At 39.3% G+C, this 13,241-nt stretch overlaps 1 protein-coding gene across 5 annotated transcripts in view; it reads left to right on the top strand.

The window, feature by feature from the left end:
• OLFM3 (olfactomedin 3) overlaps positions 1-7,937 on the top strand; it is a 49,665-nt gene extending 41,728 nt beyond the window's left edge. For all 5 annotated transcript variants that reach the window (XM_054384134.1, XM_054384131.1, XM_054384132.1 and 2 more), the window contains exons 4-6: positions 221-440; positions 6,072-6,178; positions 7,260-7,937. In XM_054384134.1, coding sequence (XP_054240109.1) covers positions 221-440; positions 6,072-6,178; positions 7,260-7,937 — 1,005 coding nt within the window. The remainder of the gene's footprint in view (positions 1-220; positions 441-6,071; positions 6,179-7,259) is intronic.
• The last annotated feature ends 5,304 nt before the right edge of the window (positions 7,938-13,241 follow it).

The following is a 13,241-nucleotide window of genomic DNA, read 5'->3' on the forward strand; positions in this document are numbered from 1 at the left end:
TACTGTCCAGAAATCCCAAAACCAAGCAAAAGACACCCGTACACCTGGGACCGGGAAAGCAAGAGAGCAACCCAGAATCCCGTGTCCAGGATAGTAATGCCCTACAGTTGTGAAATGCCATAAATCCATAATTTCTGGTAGCAGGGAATATCAGTCTGTTTTTCAAACCACCCCAAACTTTTTTAAACTGGTCTGACACATACTTGATTGCTTTTAACAGGATTTGAAAGAAAAGATGGATGAGCTCCTGCCACTGATCCCAGTTCTGGAACAATACAAAACTGATGCCAAACTAATCACCCAGTTCAAGGAGGAAATTAGGAATCTGTCTACTGTCCTTACTGGGATTCAGGAAGAAATTGGTGCTTATGACTATGAGGAACTACACCAGCGCGTACTCAGTTTAGAAACCAGGCTTCGAGACTGCATGAAAAAGCTCAGTAAGTTAACCATTCCATGGCAGCTTTGGTCCCTCAGTTGTGTATTTTTAGTTGTCTCTCTACAGAAAGATGATGTTTTCTTTTTTGTTGTTTGATGAAAGACTGTGTTATATTCTGATCAATGCCACCCTAGTAAAAGTTAAGAGTAACTGAGCTTAAGGCCAATCATATCATTCTAAATTTGCACAAGTGTGTCTTATATAATGATCTGCCCTGCTGTATACAGAAGGAGTTAAGATGGAAAACTGTAATACACAGCAACTTTAAAATCTAAGAGATTGACAGCTGGCTGGAGAGCTCCAAATACTCTTTAAAAAAAATCTCAGACAGGCATAGCTACTTGAGCCATTTTTGGGATGTCAGTGGGAAAAAGTAATGGGAAGTAGACTGGAATCACTTTCAAGATGCTCACCTCATAACCCTGCCATCTTTCTACGACACCCAAGAGGCCACTCTGACTGTATCATCCTTAGACCTGTAATTTTGGCTTTAAGAGAGACGTGCCATGCTCCAATTTGCAGTGCAACACAATTAAGCATCACACATAATTTAAGGGTACGGAGCATGATTTTTGTAGGAAGCATTGCAACAACCCATTGTGAGCAGTGCCCTAGATTTAAATCAGCCTCCATCTTGGTTGCTCTCATGGCAACTTGAGTTAGAAAAAGCAAATACTGAACACCTCTGAAATACAGTGCTTGCTTGGTATCACTACCAAAACTGAAAGCCTCTATCAGTATCAAGTGTCAGCCTTAACTTCCATTATCCAAAGAGGGACAATAAGTACTTACCTGCTTCACAATCACAGTGCAGTCTCCCCTCTCCCTGGTGTATCTATGCATTCTGAGACTCCTGAATGGATCACTATAGCAGTCTGGCTTGCTACAGCCAACAATCCAGTCCCATTAGGAGAAATAAACGCTTTGTAAATTAACTCTGAACATGAATAAATGAGACATACCAAGGTTCAGCCCTGTTATCAGCATCTCAGTTATCAAGTGTGCAATGGTTAATTCTAAATACTCCATGTGACATGAAATACATTAGTAACTTGAGAGGCAGTGCTTCTTTATTTTTGTGAGGCAATGGAATGAGAAAAATCTAGGTTAGGTTATCCTCTTAAATTATTTATTTTGAATCTCTTTATTTTAAACTAGAAATAACACAGTGATGATGGGCTAAAATACATGAAAGACCTCTTCAAACAGAAATTTCTTATGATCCTATTTTCATCTCAGTACACACACATAATAGCACATTACTGCCTTGGCAGGAGGCAAGCAAGAGAAACCGGCTGCATTGCAATACTGCAGTAAGCAAGAACACTCCTATAAATAGACAGTATTTTCCAATAGTGAATCTTCCAGGAAGTTTATTAGACACCAAAACATCATCAGTTTATCTTTAATGTGCATCTTGTTTTCTTTGCCTTTACAGCCTACTCTTGTAATATTCCTTAGTCAAGTGACTACAGTATAAAATACATTCTGTATACCAGAATGAGCTGCTGCATTCACAGGGGCTATTTCTTGTGTTCTTCATGCACATTTCCCCTCCTGTCTATCTTGGATTCCTGCAGCACATGCTGTTTCTTTTGATGTACTGCTGTCAAAAGACCTCTATTAAACCTATGTGTGCTAACAACAGAGATAAGAAAATTGTATGAAAGATATTGTATGAAAGATACTGTATGAAAGATATTATTATTCACTATTAAAAAAGCTTTGGCCTTCTCACGCTCTAATACAGATTTCTCATCTTTACTGGCATTATTCCCTGGTCTTAGATGCTTACATTACTTTTATGCTTGCCTACTAATGGACTGGCTGTACTTCTGGCCTAGCCCTGTGTGCCTTTTAAAATAAAACCAGCTTCAGTTAAGCTTTCTGTGAGTAACTCCTGAAAGCTGGTACTGTGTGTTCAGATCAGCAAGCATAAAGAAAATCAGTTTTCATGCCTGGACCTTCCCTCCAGCCACATTTACCGTGCTGGAGATCCATCTGTGATGTTCCATGCCAACCTGATGGCCTATGGTAGCAGAAAACTGACTGGCCCCAATATGCCACAGGATCCGATCTGAATCTTCACAGATGTTATTGTGTTTCACAATATAATTATCTAACCAGTGCGTGTAATAGTAATTTTCCATTCTTCTCCCTAGCAGGTGTTTTCCAGCAATATAATGCATTATTTATATTGTCCTGGCCACTTAAAAGGCATCTTCCATCTGCACTGGCAACACTTTTGACACTCATTAGCATATAGTAAGCAGTTGCCTTACTTTCCCTGAGGTTTAACGATTACCACAGCATTTGTGACAACTGAAACTTGCTCCTCTTTGGAATAAGAGAAAATTCAGGGTGAAGCTGCTGAGAAATTTGTCTTGTGCTGCTGCACACACAAATTCACATACATTTATGTACTTAGAGGTCCTTAGCTGGCAGCCATGCAAGGCTCATACATTTCAAAGAGAATGCAGGTTGCCCAGTATGCTTGGGACCCTCCTGTTCTTGCCATAATGTGTGTTTAGGAAACTGGAAAAGAACATTCATAGAAGCCAATACTCCTCCAAATTTTGCTTATGAAATATGAAGAAATAATTAGAGTGGATTCATTCGTAGCTACACCTGATTATAGTGTAGAATCTAAACAACATTTTACAGTAGCATTTTTTGTTAGAAATTCAAAAGTAGAATATTCCATGTAACCATAATTATCCATCTGGAAAGTTGCTCAAAAATGAGCAACTACCAGAAGCTGTTCTGAAGATAGCTAGGAATAGTTAATTGATAGATCTGGTCTCTGTAATGCAAATGAATATTGATAGCTGGCATATATACTGAGTGTATGATTTACAGAAGGACTTGCAAGGGCAATAAAACCTAAACATTCTCTTGAAGTGCTCCTAAGCACCATTATTCGTTGTAGGTAATGAAGAAATGTAGAAATGCAGAAAGTATTTTTTTCAGTGGTTGCACACAAATGGCTTCCAAGTATTTACTACTTGCACTTTTCTGCTTATGGCCAAATTCATCACAACTACTACAATGTGAGGGAATGAAGAATTAGTTCTTGCCACACGGATGTATGTCTGTTGTCCTGCACAATACAAATCCACAATGAACATTTTAGTGGTAGAAAAAAATGTCTAGAAATATGACTTTTTTTTTTTCCTTTTTTTTTTTTTAGTGTTCCTGAACTTCTTGACATTTGCTAGTATGGAGAGGTATTTGACCTACCTTCTCACTAGCATCTGTTCCCCTGTCAGGGAATTAAAGAACAAAGGTTTACTATAAACCAAAACTTTTTATGCAGTTATTAAAAAAGGCTTTCACATCAAGCATAAGCCAGTTTTAATTCTCAGCCACCTCACCGCTACGGAAAATTCGTAGCCCAGAAGTGTTTCCCATTTCACATGACAGTTGTCTATGTTCTATTTCCCTACATACAAAATGAGTCACAAAAGTGTTAAGTACATGATCCTGCCTTTCACTGTATTAGTTTCACCATTCTCTAGCAAGAAACCACAGCATGCAAGGTGAGTTCTAATAGATCCACACAAACAGTTACAGGAATTTGGGCTGGGATTAGACCAACACATTTGACACTTAAGTAGACAAGAAGAAGCTGTTTCTGTGCTGGTGGAGCAGCAAAAATAATTTCTTGCACTGGACACAAAGTTGCAGGTGCTTATAACCACACACAGAAAACTCAGCATGCTTTGTCAGTGAACTGTACATTGAGTTTTACTCTTGAAAGAGTTGTTGTTCATTTAACTTTTGTATCAAATGCAAAATCAGGCTTGGGAAAGATATAAGGGAATTATCTTTGTCAAGTCAGCATCAGAAATCAGTTCAGTGTTAAACAGATTGATAGACCATGTATCGCAGTAATGTCATAAAAATGCTGTGATATCCATCTGGAATGAATGGGACTCAGCACTCAGCACACAAATCTAGCATCAAAAAATTGTAAGATGCTTGGATTGAGCTATGCAAAGAATAATGCCTCTGAACTGACCCAGGAAACAGACACAGCCTGCTCCTTGAGGTCTCTCAGCATGTTCTCAGTAATCATCATTCCTATTATGCCCCACTTTACTAGCTGTGAATGAAATCCCCACAGGCAGTCCACCCCCTTCTGACTGGCTGAAACAGGCTCACAAAATACATTCCTTGCCAGTTACAGAAAGCAGAAAACCCAGGTGTGATGTATCTTTCTCTTTTGCACCAAATAAAAACACTCTTAACAGCAGACACAATTTTCCACATTTCCCAGATAGAGTTATACAATACAGCACTACCATGTGTCATGGAGGAACACTTGTTTTACATTGAAAAAATAAATTCAATGGGTCACCTTTTTTGTTTGTTTGTTTTACATTTATGAACATTATTTCTTAACAAACTTGCTATTTCACATAATAACCTATACACCCCTGTGTGATATTAAGCCTCTTGGCAAATATATTAGTTCCACTAGAGGATTGTTGCTAATAGGTATGTTATTAATGTCCCCTAAAATATAGATTTTTGGATTGTTAGGAAGGTCAGCATTCAAGATCATATCGACTCTCATTATTTCCTCCTAGACAGTCTAATACGAGACAGCCTAATGGATTAGAAGCCAACCAATACAGGCAAGGCTGCTGAATAATTCTCATACTTGTTTTCTTAACTTCAGACAGACCCCTAGTACTGGAAGACTACGTGTGCGTAAGCACAGAGCAGTCAGACATTCATTTTATGTACAAGCTCATTTCTTCCTCTCTGTGCTTAACAGAATCACAGAAACATTCAGATTGGAAAAGACCCTCAGGATCATCAAGCCCAACTGATAACTCAACTCTGCAAAGTTCACTCCTAAACCATATCCCCAAGCACCACATCCAAATGACCTTTAAACACATCCAGGGTTGGTGACTCAACCACCTCCCTGGGCAGCCCATTCCAATGCCTGACCACTCTTGCTGGGAAAAAATTCTTCCTAATGTCCAGTCTAAGCCTGCCCTGGTGCAGCTTGAGGCCATTCCCTCTTGTTCTATCACTAACTATTTGTGAAAAGAGACCAGCACCGATCTCTCCATGACGTCCTTTCAGGTATCTGTAGAGAGCAATGAGCTCTCCCCCCTCAGCATATCAGTCTTTTTCAAACTAAACAGACCCAGCTCCTTCAGTCAATCTTCATAACATTTATTCTCCAGGCCCTTCATCAGCTTTGTTGCCCTCTTTCTTGCCCTGGTCAGTGGCAACATCCATCTGTCCTAGCCTTGCACCACACAACACCAAAGGCAAAAGTGAGGGTGGTTTATGTCTTCATTCATTATTACATGTCATTTACATCAACTCAGAAGACATTTGTATTTTTCTTTATGCCCAGAAAATGTAACTCTGCTTCAAAATATATCAAACCAAAAATATACACAAGTTTCCAGTTGTATATTTTTACTTATTTCTATTACTACTCAATATGGAAAAGCTCATGTGATAAAGATGACAATCTTTCTCCAACACAGAAGCCTGAATCCCCTGCAGCCACCATTTAGTTTAGATCATTTGGTCTTCTGCTTTTACTGATGTCACGAGAGCTGGGTAATTATTTGCACTAATGCATTTGTTTTTCTACTTTCAGCATGTGGCAAATTGATGAAAATTACAGGCCCCATTACAGTCAAAATATCTGGAACCCGATTCGGAGCCTGGATGACAGATCCCTTAGCATCAGAGAAAAATAACCGAGTATGTTAAGATGCTGAATATATTTGTGTCCTTCTGGAGTTTTACTTGCTTTATTTTCATCTTTAAAAAGTTGTTTGTCCCCTAGGAGGTTACACCCACAAGCATGTTTCTTCTACTTCCCTCACGTTCACTGTTAAACATCCTCAGAGAAAAATCTACAGTGTTTTGGTGAAAAATAGCCAAGTTAGCTAAGCACCATTGTGCCATTTCCTTGAACTGTTTCAGGGATGGCCTACACCTATATGAACTAACTACATAGTATTTTTTCCTACCATGTTTAATTAGGGTTAAATTTTTAAGAACCCAAGTAATATAACACAAACATCAACAGTTTTTCCCAAGAGCACAACCAATAATGCAGCACTGTCAAAATTTGCCTGGTTAGGCCCTGTATAAACTGTATTCAGACCATCTGCAATCTCAGATCCAAGTCATATTATTGTTTGGATCTGCAATAGGATCTTAAAATTGGCCATAGCTTTGAGCAGGTGCTCTCTCCACCGAAGGGCTTTGGAAGTCAAAATACTATGTTTCATTTGTGTGAGACCCACAAGGTTAATCTTTTGAATGCAGGAAAAAAAAAAAAAGCAAAGGTATCCTCTGCCTGCTGCATTCATGCAGGTTTATTACTGACCCTAGGAATCTCAGTTATCTTAAGGAAAGCAGCTAACTCTTGTCCTGAGGAAGTTTCTTCTGCCACCTCAGAGCGCCAGTGGCTGCTCCGCAACAATGCCATTGGGCCCTCACATCCACCAGCACCTGCTCCCCTCTGTGACCCCTTCCCATATAGCCTGCAGCCCTGCAATCTTCTCCCCAGAAGCCTCCACATTCCCTACTAACACTGTAGTTAGCAAGAGTCTTCTTGAGAATGCACCTGTATAGGTAAGTTTTTGTTCAGAAAGTCAAGAGTTCCTCATGCTTTCATAAGACGAATGTGGACTGTATTGTACTTGGCTAGCCTGTTGCACACCTAAAATCTTTTTTCCTTCTTTTTCCGGAAGGTATCCATCCTGCCATATCATGATCGTGTACCACAGCTTGTGTTCCAGGTGTTTACTCCCAATCTCTGTTTTCTTTCCAGGTCTGGTACATGGATAGTTACACTAACAATAAAATTGTCCGTGAATACAAATCAATTGCAGACTTTGTCAGTGGGGCTGAATCAAGGACATACAACCTTCCATTCAAATGGGCAGGAACCAACCATGTTGTCTACAATGGCTCCCTCTATTTCAACAAGTATCAGAGCAACATCATCATCAAATACAGCTTTGACACTGGGCGGGTGCTTGCACAGCGTAGCCTTGAGTATGCTGGCTTTCACAATGTCTACCCTTACACCTGGGGTGGCTTTTCTGATATTGACCTGATGGCAGATGAAATTGGGCTATGGGCTGTCTATGCCACCAACCAGAATGCAGGCAACATTGTCATCAGCCAGCTAAACCAGGATACACTGGAGGTGCTGAAGAGCTGGAGCACAGGCTACCCAAAGAGAAGTGCTGGAGAATCCTTCATGATCTGTGGCACCTTGTACGTTACTAACTCTCACTTAACAGGAGCCAAGGTCTACTATTCTTATTCCACAAAAACCTCCACTTACGAGTATACAGACATTCCTTTCCATAACCAGTACTTTCATATATCCATGCTTGACTACAATGCAAGAGATAGAGCTCTCTATGCCTGGAATAACGGACATCAAGTCCTGTTTAATGTCACCCTTTTCCACGTCATTAAAACTGAAGATGACACATAATTTTCTTCCCCTTCCCTTTCCCTCACCTCCCTCCCTCAAAGCAGTGTCATTTGTGATAAACTCTAAAAGCATCCATCTCTCTTGGTTCCTTTTAATTTACAATTCTTTTTTTCATTAAGGAGAAGCAACATTTTCTACCATAAAATACATTTCAAATATGGCTGAGCCTGTTGGAATTAAAAGCATCTTAACTCATGATTCTACAAGGTCTGTCAAGACCTTGTGTTGAAAAGCACTAAAGAGAATTTAAGTGGCTAAGGACAGTTTTTAAAAGATTATGATCTGCCTTATTTTAGAGTCAGAGACTAATGGTGGCTTAAATGCATGAATGTCTTTTTCTTACCTCATTTTTGGTTTTAATCTATTGCTCAATATCAGGAAATATTTTGGTAGTGTCAGACACATATTGCACACTGTATTTTTTTTTCATTTATTCCAAAAGAAAGATTTATCAATTTAATTTACTTGGACATGGAGTATGATTCATTTTGCCATCACCCAATTTCAGATGTGGTGCTGTACAGTATGTTTTTAAATCTCTTGCAAACATTTTATCAACAGTATGTATTTCTACCATTGTAACCACCATTGTGCAATTGTATCTCTTCACTTATGTGAAAGTAAACTAAGTACTATTTTTTATAAAATATATTGAAGCTTAATTGCAGTCCTGGCTATGGGTCAATTGAAAGTGGTAAAACTCTGAGAAAAGGTTGTTATTTCTGAGAAAGACCAACAGCTTCTCAGGTGAATGATCCCTATTCTCAACTTTGCTTGGTAGACCCTTTCTTATTCACCATTGGTGCTTGCTGGCAAATTTACAACTTTGAAGCCTCCTATCAGTCCCAGCTTTACAGTTGTTTGCCCTGCCCAATTTTGGTCTCAAGCTGTTGGCCTCCCTCCCAGTTTCCCCTACCCTCTTTCCTTCCTTCGTTTTATTTCCCATGTTTATGCTCACTGCCTGATCTGGGCTTTAGAAAAGAATCTGAAAGCAGGCTGCTGCCCATGCCTGCAGCCTCAGTGTGTGAGCACGTCCCGTATTTGCGCTGTTCTGTGGCAGTGAGGAGCAACAAGTGAAGCTGGCGTCCTTAAGCTGCCTGTCTCCTCACTCGTAACAGAAGAATTTTATCTGTTAACAAAGTTCTTGTCTGGGATGAAGGCAATCACAGAGCATACAAAGAGAGAAGGTCAAAGCTTACATGATCAGTGTGGCACCTGGTAGCCCCCATGTTGCTTGCCCTTGCTAAAAAAAGCCACAACACTGAAGCCAACCTCTTGCTAAGAGGTTTGGGTTTTGCTAGCAATAGTATTGCTACTTACAGTCAAAACTGATGCCTGTAAGAAACTAAAAGCTACATAGCTTGCTAAATTGGCAAATTAGAAATTGGGATGGGGGCTATATCTCATTCAGAAAAGGGAATGAGGTGCTGTTTATCTGTGTTGGCATAAACAGAGAGAAACTACCATTAAGAACTAGTGTTAGACTCTGTTAAGTTGGGCTATCACATAATGGGAAATGACAAGAATCTGAAAAATGGGGTGAAAACTGTGTTCTTCATAAAAATCTGTGTTTCTCTTTACACATTAAAACTGGGCTCATAGAAAAGCAAGAACATTTATGAAAATGTTCCTATTTAAGAACAACAAAAAAAAATTAAATACATAACATTTTTGCCAGATCTACTTTGAAGACATTTGATTTGCTGATTCTTTCAGCATACCAGCTGAGACCACATTTACAAGCCTGCTTTAAAATATAAGTCCATGTAAGCTGAACAACAAATTGTCTTATTTTTCATACTGGTTGCAAAACAAAACTATAATTAGGTTTCAAGAACTGATAAAGAATGAAAACCCCACCAAATTACATTACAACATGACCAGAGAAAAGTTACTCTCCTGATTCCATTTTCCCCTTTCTGCCTGGCTGAAATGAGAACTGTTATCCATAATAGTCAGTTACACAGGATTTGGAATTGCAGAGTTCAGCTAAACAGATAGATTAAACCACTTCACTCCTGTAACCAGCTTCCCTGTATTGACAATGGAACCTCCTCTGGGACTCATTTATAAAAGGTATGCCATAGGGCAGCATGTGGACACAAAGTGGGTTCAGATTTTTATCAAAAGCCCAAGACCAAACCCTAACCTTTCCCTCACATAATTTCACTAAAATGGATTTTTTTCACAAATAGAACATTCTTAGAAGCATCAACTATTAAGACTGAGAAATTAAATTTCTTCCTACTCTATCATCATAACCTAGACTAGTAGTCTAGTAGATCACTGGACATGAGGATCACTTCATCTGAAAAAAAATGGTTGCTAACATATTTCTTTATGTGAATTTCATACTGTGCAATTAGCATGCATACAGCAGTACAAGCTGCTAACAGTTCATCCAGTAAGATTAATCTCACCTGATTTCAATGCCATTTAGTTAACTATTTAAAGGGTAACAGACTCCTGTTAGTCAAAGGAAAGAAAGAAAGATACTACTAAAGGGTGCTAGTGATGGGTGCATATGAGAGGTAGCATAGGCACCTTTCAAGAGTGATTTGTCCTGATGGGGAAGCTACTGTGATACAGCATGGAAGTTATACCTAGAGAAATCCTTCTAAATTAGTAGCAATGGGTTGGATCCCAATCCATTTAAATATGAAATAACAATTCACACAGCATCAATACGTTCAACAAAACAGGCTGAGACATTATCAAGGAAGTAACACTGCTTCCCACTAAGGAGAATTCATTTTTCAGTATGACAGTGTTATCACCTGACTCTTCCAAACTGGAAATTCCAAAGTCATATTCACAATGCCTCAATACAAGCAGATTTGTGTCACAAGCTTTGCCTTGTTGAGCAGGCACAAGCAGAAAGATCTTCATAATATAGCAGCAATCTACATACAAATCAGTAAGTAAAGTTTTATTCTCATAGTTGAAGCATAAGCTGTTTGTTATGATGAGGTATTCATATTATACAGGGAAAAAATCATCTCCTTAAACATGAGAAAATTGATTTTAGGGCCTATTTTAAAATCTTAATGAAACCTTCTGCCTCAAGGGATAAACAGGTAAAAGGACCACACCATTCCTACACCCAAAAATGAATTCTCAAATTTCACAGAGCTGTGCTACCAGCAGAGAAGAATGCACACAACCACAAATCTATCACAGGAACAGAAGTCTGCCAATCCACCAGGCATGCCTCTCCCGAGGGAGCCTAAGGAACATGAGTGATACAGACTGAAAAGCCCACAGCTTTCTCCCTTTAACAGGCTAACAACTCCTTACCACAAAAAACAGATAGAACAAACCTCCCCAGAGAAAGATGCTCAAACAGTAATAATCTTTTATAGTCCCTTCTGGCAATTTTTTCCAGTGAGTAGCTACCAAGTCTATTGTTATGCACACAGACTGTTCCAGCCTGCCCTGTCTGTCACAGTTTGCTAAGCAAACTGCTGGCAGAGTGACTCAGTGGAGCCTACTGGCACTGTAGTCACTGCTAGCAAAAGATGGTATTCAATTTGAAAAAATGAAGAGAAAATATTTGAATGAGACAGAGTGGTACAATGTTTTAATCACAGATTACTTGTAGCTAAATATTCATTTCCAGACAAGCTTAAGGGCACAAGCTATCACTCAACTCAGCAGGCTGCATCCACAGCAAAGGAAGACAGAATCTTTGTTTCAAACCACAGCCTGAATAAATCCCTTACCTAGCAATTTGTCATAATAAACAACTGCTTAGAGAGGGCTAGAGTAGAGATAAACAAACCATTCACAGAAAATTACTCATCCAGTTAATTGGTTCCTTTTCTTGTTCAAGAATTCCCAGGGAACCCTCTTGATGCAAGCTGATTTTAATGCTAGTTAAAATGCTAGTCCGGATGTCAAAATCATTTGGATGGATGTCTATATTCAAGCATTTCCTGCTGCAAATCCTATGCTATGTCCCCAGCATTTAGGAAGCAATACTGAGCATTTGGGCATCTTTTCCACAAGTGGCCAATGAGAGCTGCAGCACAGAGTCTTGGAACAGAGCTACATCGCAGCCCACAATCTCCCTACTGCACTAATTTTGAGGAGACCAACCCTTGTTCCTTACATTCTGTAACAACTGCACCTCACCAGCAGCTCACACACAACAGGACTCATGCATACAAAGACCAGCTTCCATAGATCATAAGAGTCAAGTCCTGAAACTCACTTTCCCACCAAAAATAGAGACCATCTTATTCCCAAAATAAAAAGCAACAGTCATTTGCTAGAATGAGCTTTCCTCATTCCTAATTCTCCCACACAAGACAATAAACATGCACATCAATATGCAAGCAAATAAATTAACTATAAACTAATCCTAGAACTACAGAATAATAAAGTTATTTCTCCCACAGAAAACAGATCACTTAGGTTATGCAAATACCATTATTAATGGGGGTTCTGCTGGGAAACTGAGGAGACAGAGTTAGTCAGCACCAGGTTGGAGAAACCATAAAAAGTTAATGGTGCAGTATAAGCTCTTGCTGGGCTCTAAAACCAGACTTACTACATTGATGCAATAGCTATGAGCACAGACTCACAAAACTGAGATGTGCAGGGGTTTTCTCCAAACTGAAATGAGAACATCCACCTGATTATTCCAGTATTACAATCAAGTAGTACTCTTATAATCTGGGAACTCCTGCAGACTTTCAGTTGCTGTCAACCAGTGCATTTAGTAAGCACTTCAAGACAGCTCCTAGCCTTCCACATCTCTTTCCTTAGAAGCCTCTCACCTAAGTAGCACACATTGTGTCAGACAAGCTGCAAGGGTGATGAACACAAGAGACAAGTCCTTTCTGCAGCTCTCATTCCACTCAGCAGGCATTATTCATAAGTATAAAGAGTGGCCTCCAATATCAAAACACTGTATTTCCTCTCAAACCACCACTTGGAAGAAATTCCTCACTCTTCAAATGCAAATCATGTTTATTGATTTTATATCAATAGGAGTTACACAAGGTTCTCATAAAAGTCTTCCAGCTTCTTAAAAATTAAGGATATTTGTCTCTATCTCTGAAATGGAGGTAAGGAAGAAAACTCAGATTTTCTTTAGAATCAGAAACTTCTGCTTGACTCACACAGCTTGCCAGCTGAGAAGCAGCAGTAGAGCCTACAGAGTTTTCCTCTATCTACTGCTGTAGTCCAAGTGAAACAGACTGAAATCAAAGCCAGCAGCAACTCTCCACAGCCAGTTACATCTTTCTGAAGCTAATGAAATCTTTCTCGCCAACAGTTTTGTTGAGCTTTACATCAGCT

This window comes from Indicator indicator, chromosome 10, assembly GCF_027791375.1.
Source record: "Indicator indicator isolate 239-I01 chromosome 10, UM_Iind_1.1, whole genome shotgun sequence".
Classification (NCBI taxonomy): Eukaryota; Metazoa; Chordata; class Aves; order Piciformes; family Indicatoridae; genus Indicator; species Indicator indicator.